This window comes from Enhydra lutris, unplaced genomic scaffold (assembly GCF_002288905.1).
Source record: "Enhydra lutris kenyoni isolate GAN:26980312 unplaced genomic scaffold, ASM228890v2 scaffoldscaffold7, whole genome shotgun sequence".
NCBI classification, from domain to species: domain Eukaryota; kingdom Metazoa; phylum Chordata; class Mammalia; order Carnivora; family Mustelidae; genus Enhydra; species Enhydra lutris.
Window position 1 is genome coordinate 21,537,071 of NW_019154091.1, and position 25,754 is coordinate 21,562,824.

Genomic DNA, 25,754 nt, shown 5'->3' on the forward strand with positions numbered 1-25,754 from the left:
ATAGAGCAGATTTTCTCTCTTTTTTCCTCCTTTTAATCTCCCAATGTTGTGGAGAGGGGTCAATGTACTACACAGCTAGTGCTCAGGTGACACATGTCATAAAAATGTATGTGTTATAATTTTTAAATATGTCTTTTGTGTCTTCAGATAAATGTGGTATAAAGACAAATACCACATGAATTCATTCATATGTGAAACTTAAGGAACAAAACAGATGAACAAAGGAGGAAAAAAAAAAAAGAGAGAGAAAGAGGCAAACCAGAAAACAGACTCTTAATTAGAGAGAAAAACTGAGGGTTGCTGGAAGGGAGGTAGGTGGGAGAATGGGCTAAATATGTGATGGGGAATAAGGCGGGCAATTGTGATGAGCACAATTAGGTGTTGTATATAAATGATGAATCACTAAATTCTATATCTGAAACTAATATTACATTGTCTGTTAACTGGAATTCAAATAAAAACTTGGAAGAAAAAAAAAAGATTACAAATGGTGTTGAAAAATGTCTGACACAGGCCACAAACAGTTACTTGTTTCAGGTGTGAGGTAAGTTACCTGTTTCAGATCAGTTACATGTTTCAAAGTAGTTACCTGCTTCAGGAAGGGTGCTGACGGCGCATGTTTTTTCATCACCTTCACCAGCTGAGGTTGACGCTCTTATTTTAAAGACGTAAGAGGTATTGGCAAGAAGTTTCACGAAAGTATACATGTGCTCTCGGGGAGAGACTTCTGTAGAATTCCTTTCAACTGTTACCATATAATGTGTAATTATTCCATTTGCCTTTTGGGGTGGATCCCATGTCACTAAAGCTGACTGCCAGCTAGTTGCCACACACTGTATGTTCTGCACAGCTTCTGGAACTTAAAAGACAAATGTCCAAAATTAAAATTTATCCACATGCAGTAAATGATTTCATTACATCATTGCTACATAAAATCATGTTTAGGAGTTGAGACCAAATAAAAATTTAACATATCAACCTTGCAATGTGGGCTAAGTTCTTAACATAGACTGAATCAAATGGCAATTCACTCCTTTTCTATGCTATTATGTTAATACTTACAATACTGAGCCAATCACTGAATATTTTCCTAGGCCCAAGCAGAAATCATCCTTGAATCCTGAGAAGCAACTAACTGTACAGCCTCAAGCTCAGACAGTGGTTGAAGCCTGCTCTCCTTATCTCTTAACTGGAAAGGAGTAGTCTTAGTAATACTTTTTTAATGGAAACTTTTCATAGAAAACATAGATGTAGGTACCTCTGGGCCTAAGACTGTTAGGAGATAGTTGGACAGGCAGTCAGAGCCAGGGTTCCCAACGGGAAAATAGGGAGTCAGAACAGCTAAGACAAAACAGCACTAACATCCGGTTTTGCAGCTAAGACAGGACCGGACTGACATTCTGCTTTGCAGCCTTTGAAGAAATGACTTCTGCAAAACATCCTAAAATAAGACAAATAACTACAAAGTATATGTCAATATCATGAGCAAGGGGCAGTTAAGACATAAGCCCCAGAGGTCCGCCAAACAAGACCATCAGCAGTTGGACATTAACCTAATAGGTAGACCTATACGTGATCAAAGCCCTGGTTGGCATGACTCAGCACACCCTGCTTCCTGAAGATAGTTCTGCAAAAGAGCTCATAAAACCCCCTAAACTTAGAAACTTTGAGGGCAACCCTCTCAGGTCCCCTCCCTCTCTGGGAGCTTTATACTCTCTTGCTCAATAAACTTTGCTTTGGAGCTCACCACTCTTTGTCTCATCTACCTTTTCATTCTTTGAAGCGGCATGACCAAGAACCAGGGGCACTAAAGGCAGAGAATTCCTGCAACAACAGGACTAGGAAACATGCGATCCATTTAGGGATTTTGTTTTTACAATTGGTAGGCTTCTTGGAAGAATTGTGAAAGACTGATCCCTCAGGTATCTTTTAAAAAGTCACTGGAGAGAAGATTTAAGTCAGTCCCTGCTTTTAATTCAGTACTAGTTTTTTCTAGAACTTCCATGAATTTACTTGGAAGTAACCCAATTTCTCAGAGGCCCACTATATCTTGTGGACCTATTTGAAGAGCAGTACCCCAGCCCATCAAAGTGACTGCAGATTAGAGAGACTGGCTACTTCCCATGAAAATGTCCAATTATGGAATGTCCCCTAATATTAGCATAGCTTTTCTTATTACAGTAAAAAGAGGATGCTAGAAGGAAAATTTGCATATCATCATTTTGTGGTTTGTAAAGAAGGAGCAGAGTATGAAGACTTGGTGGAGGATAAAGAAGTGTAAACAACTTGCTGCCATTATGAAAAGCATCATTTTTTTTGAATTATTTTAATTTTTTTAAATTATTTTTACTAACATATAATGTATTATTTGCCCCAGGAGTTCAGGTCAAAGCATCATTATTTAAAGAGTACTCAAGTACTCTTTCATTTTCTCCTCTGACCTAAATTTATCTTTATAAATTTTCTTCCTCTGTAAGATAAAGGCATCAGCACTAAAGGATATGTGGCATTTAAAATTAAAGAAAAGACAATTTCTCAGCTTCAGTTTAATTTATAAATCCAGATTTTGTGAATATCTATTTCACTGACTCTATAAACCAAAAGATAATTAACCAGCAATATTTAACCCTTAAAGTTGAAAATCTTTTTTACTTAACCAATCAAGGCAAAGAATTTTATGCAATAATTTTATTTTATTGATGAAAGCATTTACTGGATTATTATCTAAAAGATTAGCATTGATTTTTACTAAACTGATACATATATAAATCGTTAAAATGTTTTCCTTCTTTATAGGTTTAACATTTGTATAGAATATGTAAATTATCATTTATAATATAACCATTTCCTACACTCATGTCCACCCTTCACTAGTGGTCAGAAGCTGATGTTCTAATTCAGTTTCTTCACTAATTTTTCAGACCTTTTTATCTAAACTGCCTGAATCATGGTTTCTTCATCTGTAACACGAGAATGGGGCAAGAGTAATATTTTTTTTGGCCACTAAATGTGTGCCCAACACTCTAATAAGACCTTTATGTGGATCTTTTAAAATATTTTCCACCACAACCTTAGAGGTAGCTACTGCTTACATGTATTTCTTTTCAGTTAGGAACATAGAGGCTCAGAGGACTCATGGGCCTTTGCAAAGTTATATAGCTATACAAGTTTGGATTCAAATCCAGACACTGACTTCAAAGCATGCACTTTTATCCATGGTATATATTTTTGTCTTAGCCTGTTTTATGGGAATGCTCTGGAAAAAAAGTCTCAGATATTCATAAATTAATGCAAAAATGACTAACTTATCAGTGAGTGGTCCCGAGTTTCAAGTTAGAGATTCACTAAAGTGAGAGGAAGTACATCTAAAGGTACAGAGTAAAAACAACTAGAGTAATATCTTGTGCTCATTCAATAATCACTGATGAAAAAAGTGAGGCAGAGGAACTTTTAGAATATATGGTTCAGTTGAGAGAAGGAAAGTGCATTTCTAAGCCACCCATGAGATAGATCATAAACGCAAACTATCCAGTATACAAGCAAAGGTGAGCTTTGGCATGTATGTGACATGTAGGTACATTGTTTAATTAGACTGGTGGTATTTCATAGTCTTCATAATTCCCTCCACTTGTTAAGGATGGACAATGGGAAAATAGAAGCTTACATAATGATCAGTGGTCTTCACATGTCACAATACATTATTTTAAAAAAAACAAAAACATTGGTATCGCTTCATAGAAATATAAACCAATCTGTTAAAAGTGATTGGTTGGTTTCTCTTCCCTCCTCCACAACCCCAGCTGTCTCAGTTGATACTAAGAATTTAAGAAACAAAACAAACAAGCAAAGGGAAATAAAAAAGGAAGAGAGAGGGAAACCAAGGAATAGACTTTTAACTATAGAGAACTGTTGGTCACCAGAGGAGAGGTGGGTGGTGTTGGGTGAAATAGGTGATGGGGATTAAGGAGGGCACTTGTTATGAGTACCTGGTGTTGTACGGAACTATTGAATCACTATATTGTATACCTGAATCTAATATTACCCTGCATGTTAACTAATGAATTTAAATAAAAACTTTATATAAAAAAAGAATTAGGTAATTTTCACAGATACCTAGAAACCTACTTTGTTCCTGAACTATTTCTTTATTTCAATTCCCTCCATTCAAAAGGAAAACCACATGTAAATATATGTATAGATTGGAATGCAGACAAGACAGCCTACTGTTAAAGTCCTGAAATTCAACTTCCCTTTGAATGCACTATTAAATGATGATACTTTATCACATAAACCAAAAGGAAGAGAAAAGTGTTAAATGCAGAGTGAAACATTTTAGGATCAAAAAACTGTGTCTTACCTGATTCTTGAGTTGTAAATTTTACTACATTACTAAACTGATTACCATTTCCAACTTTCGTAAAGGCAGATATGCTGACAGAATAAGTGCTGACTGGTTCCAGTCCAAAAAGTTGGGTTTCAGTTTGAACACCTGAAATATTCTGAAAAGCAGGAAATAATTCTTTGTCATGATGCATCACCAAAAATTTATAACTGGAAGAAATGTTTTGTCACATGAAAGTTATGCCATTTATGTTTAATAAGCATGGGTATTTGCAGTGAAATAGTAAACATTTTTTTGTGCCACAGATAATAGGATGAACTAGGCACCCTCTCAGCTCTGAAGACTCTCATAATGGCCATGTTTTTAAATTTTTTTTAAATGCTAGAGTATTTTGTTTTCATTTTGTCTCCTTAACACTTGCTTAGATTAATATACTGATCACTTCCTTTAAATTTGCAAAAATCAAAGTCTCCAACAAGTCAAATTATGGGTGGTCAGTGATATTCGATTTTTCTTGAATTCATCTAGAGTCATTTTTTTAAACCCAGTAATATTTTATGTAAATTAATTTATTCATCAGGTACTTCCTGCTAGGTATTGGAAATACAATAGTTAATAAAACAAAATCTCTACTCTCATGAATCTTAAATTAAGGAGTTTTCTCAGACAATTCCTAAATTTCTAATTTTACCCAATCTGTTAGGAAAATGAAAAAAGGAACAAAACAGTTATCACAACTGTTCAAGGAAGAATTTGCATTCTCATATAAAAATTTATCATTAAGTGTAAAGTCTTCATTCAAAGATAATTGTCAAAACTGAGAGATCAGTTAAGATTAATCTGTTATCCTTACGGAAAGAGAAGACAATCTCCTACGATGGTATAATTTTTAAAATACTGCATTATATGACCCAAATAGATACCACTTTGACTTATTAAACATTTCAGTAACAGAAATTTAGCAAGAATACTACCTTGCAAGGTACTTACAGTTTAATCACATTTTAAATTAAATCGTATTTTAAATTAATATTCCAAGTCATTCACATATTTTAGGAACTCATTGTATTATACTATTTCCTCTCATTCTTTCACACTTACTATTTATAAAGCTTACTGTTAGATAACCAGGAGATTATAAAGATACAAAAATAAGAAATACGTGGTTCCTGTATCAAGGAATTTTTATATTAAACAAAGAAATCTATCAACAACTTACTGAGGAGAAATTAAACACAGCTCAGGTAAATAAATTTCGACTTGGATTAGGAGGGGCTCGTACCCAGAAAAATGACAGAATTTGAGGTTATAATAAAAAAAAATGTGAGCAGCTTACTGGATAGTTACCAGATTTACATAAGAGAAGTTGTAAGGAGAATTGAGGGAGGAATATTTCCAAACATTGTAACAGAACTTTCTTACTGAACAATTTCTTTTCATCATATGTGTGAATGACCCAAGTTACCAGCAGACCTGGATCTAACTGGTCTCCATGTGGACCACACCGGACTGAATGCAATGGGGGGAATATTTGGGGATGGTTCAGGAATTATTCCACCTCCACAAACCCACATGTAATTTGAACGGATAAAAAAGGAAAGAAATAGAAACTAATAGGAAAGAGGCAGAGGAAAACATAGAAAGGGAAATAGGGTAAATCGCTTGGAAAGGAAAAAAGGTGGCATGAAGTACATGTAAAGGAACTTAAAATAAGACTATGAAGGGGTGCCTGCGTGGCTCAGTTGATTAAGTGCCTGACTCTTGGTTTTTGCTCAGATTATTATCTTAGGGTCCTAAGATTCAGCTGCCTCAGGCTCCAACCTCAGCAGGGAGTACACTTCTTTCCCCCTCTCTGTCTCTTCCCATTCTCACATGCACGCTCTCTAAATATTTTTTTAAAAAGACTATGAAATTTGACAGAAGAGAAAAATGGATGTAAATAGGAGTAAATAAAAGTAGTAAATTTTAAAGAAAAACTATTCCCTCAATTTAAAGTGGCACATTTAATACTTATGGTATAAAGGTAATACGTTTGCTACTAGTGAAATTTTAATGGTAGCATTTCTACTGAAAAAATGAAGAGGATTAAAAGCTTAGATTATAACTTCTCATATTCAGGTAGAGGTACACTGTCTTTCATGCTTAGTACTATGACAACGCTGGATTGATTTTTAAAATCTTTTTTTGAAATATGTATGATAACAACAACAACAACAGCTAATACATTTGTCAAGTGCTAAAGATTATTCTAAATGCTTGATATAGAGTCTCCCTTTATAATCCTCAATTTTTAATGTATGCATCCTTATAATTCCTATTTTACACTTGAAGAAACTGAGTCAGAGAGATTAAGCAACTGCAATAATGTAGCACATTAAGTCCCAAATGTGATTGCAGTAAGAAAACGATTGCCCTTTCCTTTTTTATATATGTTTCCCAGTGACCATTACAGATAAAACAAACAAAAAATGGGAATATGTTAAGATTAGACCAGGCATAGATATTAGAGGGCTAGAGACTTAGCATCATTAATAGAATTTCACGCTTTGGGGAAAGAGTCCATATTTATGGAGTATTATAATTCAAATTCTACTCAGCCAATCAGATTTTAAATTAATATCTTGATTTCCAGAAAGAAAGTCATTGTTCCTTAAGACATCACCTTAACCACTCCTTTTGCTTTTTACTAGTAAGCTACATATGCCATAAAAATGATTTACCATCAACAATAAATTGTAATGCATATAATATTGGGGACAATGTTTACTGCAGAGTTTTTTCACGCTTCTTGCTGTAACTAAGAGCATCCCAGTACTTCATCTGCCTTTGGAAAAAATAAAAAAATAAAAACATTTTTAAAAACAAAAGCCAGTCATATACCATATTTTGGCAATTAAATGCTAGTATATATGAGATCCTTTATAATATCAGTTCTTTGGGTATTTTTCATTGATTCTGGAACCTAAAAATGGAGCAGGGAAAGGGTATTTAGTGTTACAAAGAATTAGTTTTGAAAGGAAAAGAATAATGGTATATCTTAAAAGACCAATTAGTGTGGGATTATATTCTATCAAGGAAGATTACCAGATTCCAGTCTAAATACTTTCTGAAAGGTTAAAAACATCACTGGGTATCTATCTTGACAATAAATAGAAATATATTGCATTTAAGATAACAACAGGTTTTAAATAGTCTGAAAAAATTTACTATGTACTTTCCAGCATTAACAAAACAATGCAATTATTTCTTAACTCTTTAATATCTAGAAGTTATAAGTGCTAAGTAAATTGCTCTACAAAGTATTCAGCTTCCATATCTGACAAATGTTTCCTCGTGTTTTCCACAAACACCGCTAAATTGCAGGAAAAAAAAATATTTAAAAAGATGATCCTTGTTTAATTTAAAGCAGTTTGTTTTCCCCTGCATGTCAAAAGATTTTAATTCAATTTTTGAATTTTTGAAATTAATATACACTGTTATAATCAACCTACCTTATAAAATATAGTATCAGTTTCATGTTCATGAATTTTTAAACTATATATTTTAATAATACCGCCTGGAACAGGACTTGGGTTCCATTTCAGCCATACAAAGTCTGAAGTATAGTTGATTAAAGTCAAATTTTGAGGAGGTGCTAAAGGCACTGCAGGAAAACACATTATAAAACTTATATTCATAACATTTTTAGCATAAAAATATCATTGTGACTCTAGCTTCCTGAAAACACTAGTTAAGATTTCTAAAATGATGGTATTTCAATTTCAGAAATAAATAGCAGCAGTAATTACGTTTTTACACTTGGGAACTCAGTAGTTCCAAAGTAGTTTTAAACAAACACTTCATTCTGAAGCTTGAACTAAGGAAAAAAAAAATGTTCAGCAAAGTAGATGAATAGTTGTAAGCCTGTTATAAATAGGTAACTGAACATCCTTTCAATTTCCATGGTGTTCCTTAAAGAGAGAGCAAGGCTGCAACAGTGAAATCATTTGAATAGGTATGGATTCCGGCTTACCTGACTCGTCTGTGTAAAAGAAAAGAGTACTGGAAGGACCAAGTCCTTTCATAGTTCTTGCAGCAGCAAAAAAACTATATAATGTAAATGGTGAAAGCTCTTCCAATATTAGATAGTTATCAGAAGTAATAAAAGAATAATTTTCATTTGGTCCTTGTAAAGTTAAATCATAACTTATTATTGCACCATTTGGCTTTACTGGGGGATCCCATGATAAGAGAACTGAGGTAGAGGAAAGGTTTTTAAAAGTGTTGATTATTGGTGAAGTTTCTGGGACTATAAAAGAAAAAAAGAATATTAAATGAAACAAAAGTGAATTAGCATTAAAAAGAAGAGGCTTAATAATAAGGGACTTACTTTTATTAGCAGATAATTATTTTAATTTTAAAATAGAGTTTGTTATGTTTATGGAAAGACTAATTATTTGAGAACAAACAGATTCTATATAAGAATGATGTTTTCTATCAGAAAGCCCCTATAAATAAGAAATCAGCTTATAGGCAATAAAAGGGTCCAGCCTACCATCTTCTTCAGTTTTGATGTGTAGCTGGGCAGTATAGGTATCAGAGAATCCCTTTTCTGTTGATGGGGTGATTTTTAACATATAATCAGTATATTTTTCCAGATTATCAAAATACATGCTCCTTTCATAGGTAACGAGAAGTGGTCTCATGTGGCGAGGAGTCTGCTGTAAGCTCAGAGAAACATAGTAGAAGACTAGACCATTTGGTTGAGATGGCGGACTCCAGCTTACATTTATTGCAGTTGACGAAATGGACTCGTAAGTTAGGTTTCCAACAAACCCTTCAGGTACTATGGTAGGTAACGTGCAAAATATAAGAATTATCAGTCACCCTAAATGAAATCTAAGTAAATTAACAAACTGAGGGTAATTGTTGCAATGGCATTTTTTATACCACCAGCTCTTACATCATTTAAATGCAGATATAGGAAATACCACCTACTATAAAATATCATTACCAAATAATTATATTAAAAATGATTCAAAATATAAACACTGTCATCTTTAATATGGGTGAGAATTGCTTTATATAGTACTCTCTTGTCTTTTCTTTCCTACAACATGGAGATTATCCATGTATTATTCATGTACGACTGTGTATATATACTCCGATATTTAAATATTTGATAATTTGTATTATCTAAATTATCTAAACAATTTTTTATTTTCTTTCTTCTAAAGATTATCTTTATCATACATATATCACATCTAGGACTTCTCATCCGCAACAGTGCACAGTAAGTGTTTATTATTCACGGTGCTATAATGGTCTCTGATAAAATTTATGGGTTGGTGAAAATATGGGGAGAGATCTGCATTTAAAGAATGTCTGAAATGATATTGACCACATACTGCACTAAAACACTTTGCTAAAGACTCTGCAAGCACATATTTTCACATACTTTTTCATATCTTATTCTGTCACTCACTGTGTAAACTATTTAAAAGATTGCTCTAACAAGGAAAGCATTCACTCCTACTTATCGCGTCTGTCAGTTTACAATCTTAAGACAATAAACACAGAATCTTACTCTCCGCAGAATTTTAGGTCAATACCATTTCTCAGTAGGAGACTAGTCTTTAAGAAATAAGTGGACACCAGAAACAAGAAGAAATAGGCAACGATTTTTGTGTCATTGTATTCTTGAAGCCGAAACCTGAAAAACATCAAGTGCTTCAATCATCATAGATTTCTGAATACTCAGCACAAACAGGATACTGCTACAGCTCCATACAAGAAACTTCTGGGGTTAAAAAAAGTAAAGACATTCCAGGTATCTGAGTCAAAATCACAGGAAGAAGCTGTATAGAGTCCTATGTGGATTCAAAGGCTGAAATGGAAGTTGCTAGATTTAAAACAAACAAAAAAAGTAGCTCCTAAAAGCAAAGGGACAAGTATATTAAGTATTGGAAAATCCATCCATGGATGCAACAGCATTTTTCATGCTTATAACTGGACGGCTGTGACATCCTCTGAAGGAATAAAAGTGACGGAGTCTTCATGAATGGTAGCAGATTTCATGACCAGAGAAAGCTGTTATTCTAATAGTTTTATAGCTGCATTAAATGTATTTTGAACTTCTATAATAACTAATTAAATGTGCCTAAATAAATTACAGATTTTGCTAGCAATGCATACAACAGAAAAAAAGGTTCTGAAATCAAGTTTTAAATTAATCCTACTAAAGGTTAATAAATGCTTTTGGTTTACATACTGTCTTGATCTGTGTATACTTGAACTATGTCACTGCTTTTATTCCCATTTCCAACTGAAGTACTTGCTGTGACCCAAAATGTATAGTAGCTGAATATGGCCAGTTTATCTATTATTGCAGATACGGTCATATTGTCAAAGTCATTGGTGACTTCATGGAGTGTAAAATTCTGAAAAATAAACATATCATTTTAATTGTTCAGGATATAGTTTTAGGATACATAAACATTTCAGAATAATTGTTATCCATGAATTGGCTGTCTCATTTTAATATGTCAATTTTTGAGAAAAATCAACATAGAAAATTTTAGTGCAATAATTAAACTAGAAATATGTTGTGCTAAAAGAAGAATGGATGGTAGTAGTTTTTATCCTAAAATCAACATACAGAATAGCTAAGAGGAGAAACTTCCAGCTTATGGTGAGTATTCAGTGGCCAACTGAAAATGCTACAACTGTACTGGTCAGTGTTCCGTTTTCCTTATAAAACATTCAAGTATTTTTCAAAACACTGACCATATATTTTTGAACAAGTTTAAGTATCCTATAAAAACTTTTATTTTTTTCTTCCTGTTAATGATGAAGAAATTATGAAAATATTCACCTCTTTCTCTCAAATTGTTATTATCATCTTTAATGGGGCTTTTTTTTTTCTATAATCATGCAGAGAGATAGGAAGTCAGATGGATTTTCTTTCTTCTATGCAGAGTGAGAGCAATTTTAAAAATCTTTTGCCTGACTCCTAGTTATATTTGTCCTAAGGCATTTTTCAATGATTAGGGAAATTAGGGAACTTATTTATGCAATCATTTCCTTTCTGAACATATTTTAAACACAAAACACATAGTTAAAGAAAACCAATTCTAAAAGAAAGGAAAATAGACTTAAAAATTATGTAGGTAATTAGTATGACTAAGTCTTAATAATAATGTGCATCTACACAAAGAAAGCTTAGTCATTCCAATCCGGACAAAGCTTTGAACATCCTACAGACTTAATTCAATTCTAGCAGAGTAGCCCTCAATAAATCAACTCAACTCATAACTTCTCCTTCCTCAACTATAAAATAGGAATAATTATTTCTACCTCACAGAGAGATTTTGAGGATTAGATGATATGGAAGCATATAAAACAATATCTGGTATATAATTAAAACCACACTAAATGATAAATAGTTCATTTAATTGAAAAAACAGGGTAATCTAGGTGGCTCAGTTGGTTAAGCATCTTACTCTTTTTTTTTTTTTTCAAGATTTTATTTGTTTATTTGATACAGAGGGGGTGAGAGAGAGGCAGAGGCGGAAGGAGAGGCAGACTTCCCACCTAGCAGGGAGCCTGAGGTGGGGCTTAATTCCAGGACCCTGGGATCATGAGCTGAAGGCAGATGCTTAACTGACTGAGCCACCCAGGTGCCCTACACACTGACTCTTGATTTTGGCTGGGATCATGATCTCAGGGTCCTGGGATGAGACCCCATATCCGGCTCTGCCCTCAGCCAGGAGTCTGTTTGACAGTATCTCTCCCTCCCTCTTCCACAGCCCCTCCCCTGCTCTCATGCACACATGTGTGCATTCTCTCTCTCACTCTCTCTCAAATAAATAAATAAATATAAATGAAAAACTTAGGGTAGTCAATTTGACTAAAGTTTATAGTTAGGATGGTTCTATAATGTATCAAAAAATTAAATTCAGCAAAGTTTTGTGGTTCCTTTGCCAATATTTGGTGGAGGGAGGAATGAGTGTAATAAAAGATCTACCTCAATTTTGTGGTTGCTTATCCAGAAACAGGCAAGTTAAAACAACATAACAATGTCACACAAAATATGATCTGTAAACTTCAATATCTTTCAACATTACCTATTTTACACATGTAATAACTGGGTTACATGAAGTATCTTTTAAAAATATTAATGTAATTAGTCATTTAAAAAGAAGGAAATCTTGCCATTTGCAACAGCAAGGATGAATCTTGAAGGCATGCTGCTGAATGAAATACGTCCAACAGAGAAAGACAAATACCATATGATCTCATTCATATGAGGAAACTAAAACAAACAAAAAACCAAAATCCTGCACTCACAGATAGAGAACAGATTGGTGGTTGCCAGAGGTACAGAGTGGGAGGAGGTGGGCAAAATGGGTGAAAGTGACCAAAAGGTACAGACTCCAGTTATAAAATAAAAGTCATGATTATGTAATGAAAAAATATATTAATATAGGTTTTGGGTATAATTTTTAATTTTTCCTTGTTATGGAATTTATTCTGATTACCTATCAGAATAATTTACCTATTGACTATTCAGACATGAATTATTTTGAATCACCCAGAACTCATTCCTGATGAATATAACATGCATAAACATGTAATAAATTTGGAATTAGATCAGTTATCCAGATGATTATCAGTCATTTTATTGGGTTTTTGGAAAAAACTTTCAGCTTAAATTATCGAATTAAGACTTGCTACTTTGTATATATAAATGCAGCCAGAAGTTATATAGTGAAAGCATCCAAATTTATTAATCCACCAGTACAGTATTTATTTAGCATTCTGTTAGTAAAACAGGACACTATGTCAGGCACAGGAGGAGATATGACATAAGTGGGTCAAAGTGAAAATGCAGAAGAGTTAATACATTCTACTAAACACAATATACAGCAATTGAGGGAAAAACACGAGATTAAAACACAAGAGATTAAATTCCCCAAGGTAAAAAGAAGGAAAAATCACTTCACCACAAATTCAAATGCTCCATAACTAAGTGCCAAAAATAAGGTTGATCTATTATAATAATTTTGTGTTCTTTCAACTAAAAATATTTATTGAGCATTAAACCTATGTATGATATAGTACCAGGGGACTTTGGAGGATGGAATGATAAGTGTGACATGACCCTTTTCTTCAAGTTATTTGCTATGGCATAGGAGCTGAGACAAGTAAGCAGATACCAGGAATGAAAAGCAGAACATGATGGGCCCTCCATGAAGTATTCTACAAAGTTCTGTGGGAAAGAGAAGGACGAAGACAAAAGTGTTACACTTATTCTGCTATATAATTTTTATTTCGAGGATTTCTTCTATTCTGCCAATACAAAATAGAAAATTAGGAAGTGAAGATGCTGTATTTAACACTAACTGGAGGCACAAATTAAAGCAGAGATGAACTTTAAGCAATATGAGAAATGTTTTCATATCATTAGCCCGTGCCCTCTTGCAGCTGTCACACTTAAAAGCATTCTTAAGATTATTTAATAAAAGATTACATTTTCTAAGATAGATGAATTGTAAACGGGATGGTATCATATACCCAGGTTTGAATAAATAGGTTCATAAGATCATGTTGAAACCGTAGTTAGATGTTTACACTTCATTATTTAGATGTGGACAAAGAGAACCGAGATAGAATTTTGTACATAGGTCATAAAGTAAATTGTGCAGAGGCAAAACCTTTGCTAAGGTTTAGAACTACTGACACCACTTTGCAATATTTTTGTTGAGTGGATGAAAGAAGAAAAATCTGCATTTTGAATGGTCTCTATGACATAATGACACATTGTTAAATTTGTAAAACAATTGTATAAAAATAATAAATTGCACAACATTAATCCCATTTCTTTTCTCCAAATAGAGTAGAACAAAAAGGAATAGCAAAAACTGCTTACTACACATAGAAGGGGATAAAAGCATCCTCCTTTCTTCTTCTATCTTAAGGTATTTGTTTAAAAAGTCTACCTCTATAGCTACATATATATCTATATCTCCATGTCCTGTACAAAGTCGTTTTCCTTTTGGCATAAAGTTTTAAGTAGTCACACTTATTCAACCCCTACCCTTAGAGGGTTTTGAGCAGAATATCAAAACCAAACCAACCTTGGATTTCTCCTATTCACTGCTGGGTTAGTCCTCAGACAGCTAGTAAAATTCTGGTCTGACTCTACTGATCAGCCTAAACTAAAGCAAATAATACAATAAATCCTGCTTTGCTTCCCGAGATTGTAAATTGTAGTATTTCTTTGAAATTGGTTTTTTTCCAAATTATATTCCAACTCTCTCTATTTCTGATTCAATCACAACCATTCCAGTTTCATCCTTTTCATATATTAGAGGTCTATAAAATATTTAGTTTGGATAAATAGAGGATTTCTATTGAGTAAATTGAAAACATTTCTCTAAATGAAATGCATTTTAGTTATCTTCACAACCATCATTCACATCAGAAAACTATGCAATCCTAAAACCCTGCATACTTCAAGTTAAATAACCACATTACTAGTAGTTTTATTACATCTAATACTAAGTAACAACAACAACAACCCTTCCTGCTAGCAGTTGAAAATTTTCAAAATTGAGGAAAAATACCCAAACATATCCAAACTTGTACTGTATACAAACAAAAGGGGAAAATTTAGCTAAGAAATACCTGAGGGTAAATTAAACCATCAACTCTTTAGAGGACACTTCTTGGAGAAGTAGAATTAAGGGCCGTATTTATACACAGAATTTTAAATAGGTGGTCGCTTCATTGTTAGCAATACATTTGAAATGTGTGAGCATGCATAGCTAGATTAAAATGTATCTGACATTTTTCCACATTTTCTTAACGTCAGTGGGAGTTTTACAAAATGTCTATGCATAATTATCAGTGTAAGAAAAATGACTTTTCTACCATGCCAAGTCTTTATCAATAAAACTGAAGGATATAAATAAAGAACTAGGAGAAAACTCAGGTCTTACCTGCACAAAAGTACCTGTAGTATTTCTGTAATAAACTGAATAATATTGTATAATCCCATTAGGTTTTGAAGGAGGCATCCAAAAGAGCATTATTGATGAAGAACTGAGATTTACATAATGAACATCTTTGGGAGGATCACTTGGTGCTATAAAAAAAAATTTGAACAGAAGACTGTACTTGTGGTTCCAAATAATGTTTGAAATCTAAATACCTGTCTTTGATAAGTAATGACCATCTTTTTTCATAAAAAAAATTAAATTAGGAATAATACCTAATTAGAAGTCAGAAATGAAATTGAAATCCATAGGCTGGTTGGGTCATCCCTCTCACACTATATCTTAGCAATACCCAAGCAGAGGACTATTAGATTTATTTACTCATAAAACACTATCTCAGCTCTAAAACATGCCTATTGCCCTGTATTTGAAAACAACATCATAACAAGTCTACAATATAAAGCACATAATATGAAATTCTAATTTAATTTAGAATCTTGAAACCAAATAACAGAGAACAAAGGTAAAAAGCTGACTTCATGCATTTTAGTGCGTTTCATTTAACAAATATGTAAAATGCTTAGTAAGTGTCAAGTTCTGTACTGGGTGCATTTGCAAATATAAACTCATTTAAGCCTCATAAGGAGCCTGTAAATTAGGTATACATTGTTTCCATTAATATGGAATTAATATGGAATTAAAGATAGGAAACTGAGGCACAGAGAGATTAATTTTCCCAACATCACAGAGCTGGGAAATGACCAAAAAGCAATTTTGCCTCCAAAATGATGACAGATGTTGGGTTTAATAATACATTTTGATATTTACTGCTTATTTTTTCTAAGTAGGATATTCTTTTACTTGGGCTACATCCAAAAGAACTCACCTCCCTCAGGTGTTCGAAAGTTAATGATACTGCTTCTCATTTTCCCATCACCAAACCTGGTGCTAGCTGTTACATAAGCACTATATTCAATATCATAGTCCAAATCTGAGAACTCTAATGATGTTTCAGTTACATTAATAGCTTTAAATGATGATCTATCCCTGGGAGAAAAAAAAGAAATTATCTGTATAATTGACTATTAAACATTACACATACATTTTGAGCACAAGCACATTAAAACAGGATAAAAATGCCACTTATTCTGAAAGGCTGAAGAGTAAAATTCAGAATAATTCAATAAATAAATTTCTTTTGTTTTCAAGTATATTCAGTAATTTAATCATGTGTTAATAAGATATTCATACATGAATTTGCTTGGCTGATTTCAATAGATCTCTAGGAATACTATGTAGTCCAATAATTACACTACTCCTTTTCATACCCATGTTTTAATTGTTCAAATATTTGTTCTTTTTAAGTGTTGACAATATCTTATTTATACTCTTTATTTGTCAAATTCACTTTTCATATGTATTGTACAAAAGTAATATTTACCTTAGACCAATTCAAAAAAATAGTAAATATTTGAATGGTAGTATCAACTAAAATAGTGAGCTTATGGGTTACCCTTCATTTATTCATTATATTAATTAACCTTTAATTATTAATTTCCAATAATAAATTATATACTAACTGGAAACATACTAAAAAGAATGTATGTATAACATACAAAAAAGAAAAAGGTAGAGCTCATGTCTTTCATCAAATTAAAATCTTAGAAGTATTTAAAATGTCACTCCACAAAAGGAAACAGAAATAAATGTTGATTAAAAACTCTCCAAGTAAGTACTGAAATCACAAGAGGGAGAAGAAAGTCTAAAGAACAAAATGTTGCTAAGTAATATAATACTACAATTATCTTATTTCATGCTCATAGAGTTTCTATAGTTTTGAATTAAGTATCGATTAGAATCTAAATTAAAGAATGAACATGTATATAGAGGGGTGCTGAAAACAGCATTTAAAAAGAAGTTTAAGGGCTCTGGGTGGCTCAGTCAGTTAGCTTCTGGTTCTTTATTTTGACTCAGGTCATTATCTCAGGGTCCTGGGATCGAGCCCCACATCAGGCTCTGTGCTCAGTGGGGAGTCTTCTTGAAGATTCTTCTCTCCCTCTGTCCTTCCCCCCACCTGTCTCTCAAATAAATAATCTTTTTTTAAAAATTTAGATTTTAAAAAGCAATAAAATTAATTATGAAAGAATGTAAGTAAGGGAACATGATCAACATCACAGAAAAAGTATATATCTTTCACGTAATCTCATTTTTCCTCTGAAGTATCACAAAGCACCCAAGAAGTAAATGGATATTTCCTCTGAGTAAAAATGCTCTCTCTTTGCCATTAAAATAATGAAGGGTATCCACAAAGACAGACATTTCAGGCATGGTTTTACTATTACAAAAGTGTCAATCCACTCCAAATATTAAGTGTGGTTATCTGAAAAGTAGTTGGAAAGCTTACCATAGTGAGAAAAATATGGATTCAGGGTATGTGATTGGAGACGGGCAGGATTAGCAAGGCTGTTCAGCAATTTGAAACAGTTCCATCAGACAATCTCTCTCAGAGACAGTCGGGACTTCACTGAGACCCAGGAGGGGGCTCTTAGAACTTAATGCTGTGGCTGTTAGTCTCGGAGAAATGCCTTGTCACAGAAACTCTACCCAATTCCGTACTCCTGTCATTGGTCACAGGTCATTAGACACTGCAGTATGGTTAATCCAATTCAGATCTCCAAAGCTATGGAATTAGCTAAAGTAATCTAATTGCACTTTATCTATTTTTAAAATTCCTTTTCAAGCATATTTTTCAATGCTATCCTCTGCCTTGCGTCACTACCTTCTTGCCCTGATCTTCACAATAAAATACTGCAGATGACTATGCCTACAATAAGAAAAACCCTGATTATGTTCCATAAATAATGTAGAGTGGAGGCAATTACCTGGAAAAGGCAGGTCAGAGTAAATTTTGTCTCATATATCCAGATATTTCAGTAAGAAGATAATCTTTATGAATTATCTGAATAACAAAACCAATAATCCACCTCAGCATATACCAACATAGTTTCTACATCTGTTCTGGGTTACCCTGAGACAATATAGTACTAACAACATTTTTCAGATACTGATACATCTTTCTATTTCAGGCTTGTTTGTTTTTCATTTGGAATTTAGGATTGTTGCTGATATTTTAATGACTAAGGTAAAAAAAAAATCTGAGCGTAAGTAAACTCAATTGAAATTCCAAATTCTGATCCAAATTCAGAACACAGATAAAGAGTTTGCTCTATAATTGAGAACGTGGAAGTAAAATATGAGGGAAGTGCTCTGTCTCCAAGGAACTGACTCCATCCTCCTTGCTCTAATGCAGTTGCCAGATTGGAGGAAAGACCCATGAACCTCTGGGCTGACGCCTGAGCTCTCTGCCCTCCAAAGAGGAATTTCTGAGCTGTCCTGCTGCTCAGATGGGTCACTCCGTCCTGTGCATGAGAAACCCTGGCTGGACACTGCCATCATCTTTTGGTTTTTAACTGGCTTGGTTTAAAGAACTCCGTTTTGTTCTTATTAGTTTGAAAATATTATAACAGGACTGTTAGGTGTTCCATTAGAGTTTTTTATTTCCACTTATTAAAGTATGTGTTCTTCTATATCTTGATTGTTTTTGGCTTATTATGATTTATGTGATTAACAATAACAATGATCTATATCATTATTTTTTTTGTAGTTCCCTAATTTGGATGTATCATAGTTATTCAGCCATTCTTCTGTAAAACTAACATTTATGTTGCTTTTTCTCTCTTTCTCTCTCTCTTTTAGTTACTAATCATGATACAGCAATCATTCTTACACAAATGCCTTTTCATAACGGCACTTGAATTTCTGTAGGTTAAATTCCCAGTAGGTAATCATTGATTCAAATGGTTTGATTTTTTCTTTAATGATTACTGTTCCAAAACTGTTTCTGTCCCAAATTATAAATGATTATAATTTAGAGCCACAACTACAATGTGTGAGAGCACACCTTTTGGCAAACTCTTATCACTAGTTTGGATATTAATCTTTTTTTTTTTAAGATTTTATTTATTTATTTGACAGAGAGAGATCACAAGTAGACAGAGAGGCAGGCAGAGAGAGAGAGAGAGAGGGAAGCAGGCTCCCTGCCGAGCAGAGAGCCCGATGCGGGACTCGATCCCAGGACCCTGAGATCATGACCTGAGCCGAAGGCAGCGGCTTAACCCACTGAGCAACCCAGGCGCCCCTGGATATTAATCTTTTTACTTACTACAAGCTTGACCAAAAAAAAAAAAAAAAAATCTATTTAATCTGTACATTCCTAACCATTTGTGAGATAGAATATCTTTTCATATGTATATTGGTCATATGTGGTCCTTTCTTCTTTTTTTGCATAGTGTACACATTTCCTTTTCTATATTTTATTGTAATGGTTTAAATGGAAAACAATATATATTAGAATTAGAAAGACTAATTATTAGTCTATATATTATATTAGACTATATATATAGTCTATATATTAGAATTAGAAAGACTTCCAATTAGTACTCCAAACAAAGGATAGATACTTCCCCAGGCCCTCTGAATTTAGAAATGATATGCATGCAATCAACATTTGACAAAATTTATTGAACATCTAATTTATTCAGGAACTATGTTAAAAATAGATATGAGTAAGATGTAGCTGCTGTTCTCAAAATAGAACAGTAAATAATTATAAAACAATTCATTAATAACAATGGGATCCCTTTAAGTATAACACCTCCCCCATCCCACCCATCAGTGGCTAACAGCAAAGAAAAGTTGATGAGCAAAAAAATTAAATCAGTGAAAAAAAGTTAAATTTGTAAAATTTATCTATTGGTAACATTTAGAAAAGGAGAATAAAGCATAACACCCAAAGATGCAGGAAACTGTTGACTAGAAAGTTAGTTTGTAAGGTTTGTGAGTAGAAGAGGGGTGGGGAGAGAAAGAATAGAGGCCTCTCTGACAAAACAGGTTTAAGTCTTACATATCCAAAAGTATAAACTGTGTAGAAAAGGAAGGAATATAAATGTCAACAATACTTAATCTCTGAAATAGATAACTTTCAACAGCAGGCAAACCTCCCTAGTCAGTGTAAATTTTCAAATTGAGAAAAACTTGAGGGGAGTACTCAGTGCCTTTATTTTACTGATTTAATTCTGGAAACTTATTAGAACATTTTAAAAGCTTTCTTGAATTTGAGACATCAAAATCATTTGAATGACCTTGAAACCATGCTGAATAAATATAAGATGCGATTTTTCCGTCTATCTCATTCATAACACCAATGTTACCAAGAAATGTCTTGGGATGGGATTAATGTAATCCTTAAAACAAAGTTATTTCCTCATTAAGTTATGATTTTTTTTTTTTCCAAAAAAAACTGAGCACATTTTGACTTCTAGGGCATAAAGGAAATTCTAGGGTATATAAGCAATTCTTTTGGTCTGGTTTAGTACTTTCTTTGCTCATCTTTTACCACATCAAGATCGTGGTAAGCAAGAATCACCAGTGGAGGAATGCTGAGTACCAAAACCACCTGGGAAGACTCAGACAAATTCCACTTCCCTAAGCATGGATGTGAATGGTTTTCCACACAAGGTCTGAGATCCTTTGAAAAGTTGTGGTCTTAATTCTTTCATCATTTGGCATTTTGTTCCATGTGGGTAATCTAATCTAATGACACATCCATCCTTGCCCATTCCTACATTTTCAAAGCATAATCGGCTGTTATATATTCTAGATTAACCATTTCACTCAGTACATAACACTTCCAATAATAATTTAAACATCCACATACATGACTCCGTCAAATAGTCTCTTCCTCTATGAACAGGTGATTTTCACAAATTTTCCCAGTATAAGGAAACTGCTTGACTATGTTGCGCTTTAGTCTAGAACAATTACCTGCATAGCTGAGTTCGTATAAACTCACAATTATGTATTAAACAACCCCAAACTAATTAAGACAAAAATAGGTGCATATTCTATGATCCTAAAGCTCTTAATAGTGTTTCAGAGAGAGTCTGAGTGAAAGCAGGGTATTTATTTGTCGTTGCTATTGTTCTTACTGTCATCATTTGGTTAGCTGGTTGATTTGGTTTGGTTTTGTCTTGTTTGTTTGCCTTTGCAGAAAATACACACTTATAAGATTAAAAGAAAAAGAGAATGAGGTTGAAGATAGGGAACCATTTATAAACTATGATCTTGGAGCAGACACACGGAATTAAGGACCGGAAGATAGGAGGAGGGATTGTGCTTCAGCTGAAGGAGAAAGATTTCATTCCCTGAGAGTGGATATCCCTTAGGCCAGAATGAGAAGTTTGAATTTTATTAAAAAAGGACTAGAAAGTCCTTGGAGTATTTTCTCTAGCAGTGTGATCTTTGGGTACATGGCTAAAATAAAAATTTAAAATCCCATACAATATTGAGATTCATATTCTCCTGATAGATGGACAGATAGAGATATATGTAAACCCTTATTCAAGCCTCAAAAATTCATGTGTCTGGGCTGCCCACCTCTCTAGCTTCATCATCTCCTGCTTTCCTCCTGAACCATTATACTCAAGATATACGGTTGCTTTGCTGTTATCCCCACAAGCTTCTTACTGTTAACCACATCTAATGAAATTATTTGAGCTCCCACATCCAATTAGCATATCCTGGATTTTCAGCCATGTGTCAATAAATTCCCATTTTTGCTTAAGCTTATTTAAGTTGGGTCCAGGCACTTGAAGCTAAAAGTCTTGACTGAAACCTCATCCTGTTCTCCCAGCAGTTTCTCACATGCCTTGATCCTGAGTATTTTCACCATCTGCATCCCTTCCTCCCTGAACAAGCTCTATTTTGTCTACATACTATAGACAGAGACCAGCAATCCAAATGGTTTGCACATGAAACAGTGTACTTATTCTCTCACAATGAATATAGTCCATCAATTAATGCAGACCAATAACAAACCAGTGATTTTTTTTATAGAAATAGCCCATATATGTTGATGCAATAAGCTTAATTTATTATAACCCTGTAAGTGTTTCTCACAAATACTTTTATCAAACTAAGACTTCCTTAATTCCACAGGTATACTGCTGAGTATTTAGAACAGATGCCAGTTATAACACTTATTCCTAGTGATCTGAGAAATGTATGGTTTAGAACTAAGACAGATCTAGGTATGAATTCTTACTGTTATCTTCTAGCTCTGTAAACTCAAATAACTCCTTAATCTCAGAACTCAGTTTCCACACCTACAAAATGGGAATAACATTCTCTTTATGATATTTTTATGAGAAATAAATAAGGAAATATAGGTAAGGAACCAAACACATTTGTCCCAAAATATTAACTACTACACTATCCCTCTTGGGCCTTTTCGCCTAGCTTTCCAAGAGGTTTTGTTTCCTAAGTCTGTAACACAAGGAAATACCAATCTCTCCCAGCTGTGGACATATCACAAATGTGATTTAAAGACCCCCAAATTGAGGGTGTAAAGATTCAAGATCCACCCAAGCAAAATAAATAAGAAGACTGAGTTTGAAACAGGGTGTGGTGGGAACTGTGGTAAATTGTCAAGCAAATGCCCCATCTAAAGACAGCTTCTATTTAACTCCAGCTGATTTTTTATCAAAGGGAATATGGCAAACTTCCCGATTTCTGCAAGAAACAAAGGAACCTGAAGTTTTACTAGAGATCTGTTCATTGTAAAATGCTGACAGAATTCTAATCAAAATTGACTAATGGTTCACAGGTCCAGCAAAGCACAGGTGGCCCACAAGGAGCCTGTCTGTGACTTGACACCCACCTTCATCTAGGTCATTCAGAAAAACGACTAACAAGATAAAACTGACATGGGAGTTTTTAATATCCTCCTAGAAACCTCAAGTTAAACAATTCAAGGGCATCCTTGTATTGAACCACTTTCTCTACATGTGTTCGTATCTCTCTCAGCCTAATATGACCCCAATATTCTATCTCTATAATGCTACTTATCAACATCCTGGCACGGTTCACTCCCATGCCTCCAAGGCTTCATATTCATTGTCCTTAATCCACAGAGGATACATTCCAAGACCCCCAGTGGATTTCTGCCTGAAACCACAGGTAACTCTGAACCCTATGTATATTCTTTCTATACATACATACCTATGATGAACTTTATAAGTTAGGCACAGTAAGAGATTAACAACAGTAGCTAATAATTCAACAGAATGATCATAATAAGATACCATAATAAAATTACATGAATGTGGCCTCTCTCTCTCTTAAACATCTTATTGTACTCTACTCAGCCTTGTTCTTGTGATGACGTAAGATGGTAAAATGTCTACGTGATGAAATGAAGTGAGCTGAATGGCGCAGGCATGGTGAGGCAGCATTAGGCTCTTACTGACCTGATAATTTGTCAGGAGGATCATCTACTTTGGGGCTGCAGCTGACTGTGGGTAGGTGATATTGCAGAAACCAAAACCACAGTTAAGGGGAGACTACTGGACTGTTTCCACTGAGGTGTTATACTGATTTATCAATCTAACTTTACAACCTTCCCTTTCTAATTATTGATCTATATTGTATGCTCAAACAGGTAGTTTTACTAGGGGGGAAATATTGTAGAAAACTGGAAGCAACAGAACTAAGTATACTTTTAGCATATACAAGGCCATTTCCAAAGTTAAACTTTTATGTTATGGGGGAAATTATTTGACAATGGACATTTTTAAAAAAGCTGACTTCCTAATATACTACTTAGCAAATATTTTTAGAATTATTTCACACAGATATTTTATCTCCAATTAGCCTACAATCATTTTTAAATTCTCTCTATATTTTTATCTCCCCACAGAGTTTTATAAACATTTGTCAGACTGACTGATTCAAAATTACTACTAAGAAAATGAGAAACATTTAAAAGCCAAAATTTGTACATAAGCTAGAATTTTCAACCTTACTTTCACTCCAATCTTTTAGCTATACCTTATATGGCATTCACCTGGAAGTTTTATAAACAACAACAAAAAAGAAAACTACTGTTAAGTTTTACTAAAAAGATAGAAGCAAAATTGCTAAACAAATCTAAGTTGAGTTCAACTACAGATGGTTCCCAACTTACAATGGTTATTCTAAAGGATTTTTCCATTTCACAATGATGTGAGGAGCAACACACATTCAGTAGAAAGTGTACTTGGAATTTTAAATTTTGACCTTTTCTCTAGCCATATGTAGTAGAGTCCTCTCTTGTGATGCTGGGAGAGGCAGCAAGCCACAGCTCCCAGTCAGCCATACAATCGTGAGGATCAACAACCAATATACCTACAAGGATACTGTACCCATATGACCATTCTGTTTCAGTAAAGTACTCAATAAATTACATGATGTGTTCAACACTTTATTGTAGAGGAGGTCTGTGTTAGATGATTTTGCCCAACTATAGGCTAATATAGGTGTTCTAAACACATTTCGGTAGGCTGGGCTAAGCTGTGATATTCTGAAGGTTAAGTATATTAAATACACTTTTGACTTAATGATACTTTCAACTTAGGTGTTTATCAGGATGTAACCTTATTGCAAATTAAGGAAGATCTATATAAAGTAAATAAATGAGCTTTATCAGTTTACTACAATATTATACCTCAATCCAAAGTATATTAAAAAAAGCAACTGCTTCAATAGGAATTCGTTTATTTAATGGTGGTTGCCCTTGCAATGCAAAGATTGTTTATCGTTTAGACACATAGAAACATAACATCAATACAACTGAGGGAAAAATGCTACTTCACCATCTTGATAAATTGATAAAAGCTATTACACAAAACAAAGTTTAAAAAGAAACATCGTTTAAAAATGCAATTAGTTAAAGCAGATTTCTGTGCACACCATCTAAAAATCAAATGTGACTCACATAGTAGTGGTTATAAAATGTCTGCACATTAACCCTCTTTTTGTAGAGAAATATTCATGACAAAGAGAGAAGTCACCCATTATAATGAATAAAATTGGCAGTCTGGATTTTGTAGATATATTGAAAATAAGAAATATCCAAAGATGTTGTTTTTAAAAGAATTTGGTAATTACTGGAACAACCAAAATAATGGAAACTGAGAAGTATGAAAGAAATGTGAACCCCTGAAATAGGAACACTGTTAATAAAAATACCACCATTTATCCAGTATTTCAAGAGAACCACACAGATAATTAATTGAAAGGCAGTGCCAGAATTCAACCCCATGTCTCCAAAAGTGTTCCAAGTCCCAGTTTAACAAAAAAATGTAATATTAAAACCTTTTATAAGGAGTTCTTTCTATATCTTTTCAAATCTAATTCCTGGGAGGTCTATGTTGTTAGAGTTAATATAGTAAGAGTTTATTTTTTAATCTCAATAAGTTGTGAAATAACTTTAAAGTTTTAATAAATTTATGTACCTTTAAAGAACATTTATTTTAATACTTAAAAAGAAAGATTCA

At 33.6% G+C, this 25,754-nt stretch overlaps 1 protein-coding gene across 1 annotated transcript in view; it reads right to left on the bottom strand.

The window, feature by feature from the left end:
- Positions 1-25,754, bottom strand: part of LOC111141999 (protein tyrosine phosphatase, receptor type Q) — a 202,867-nt gene that overhangs the window by 128,665 nt on the left and 48,448 nt on the right. Inside the window, exons 18-25 of the mRNA XM_022494920.1 lie at positions 16,208-16,368; positions 15,325-15,470; positions 10,593-10,761; positions 8,877-9,167; positions 8,355-8,630; positions 7,834-7,985; positions 4,358-4,499; positions 590-859 (exon numbers count right to left, since the gene is read on the bottom strand). Of these exons, the coding sequence (XP_022350628.1) occupies positions 590-859; positions 4,358-4,499; positions 7,834-7,985; positions 8,355-8,630; positions 8,877-9,167; positions 10,593-10,761; positions 15,325-15,470; positions 16,208-16,368 (1,607 nt within the window). The remainder of the gene's footprint in view (positions 1-589; positions 860-4,357; positions 4,500-7,833; positions 7,986-8,354; positions 8,631-8,876; positions 9,168-10,592; positions 10,762-15,324; positions 15,471-16,207; positions 16,369-25,754) is intronic.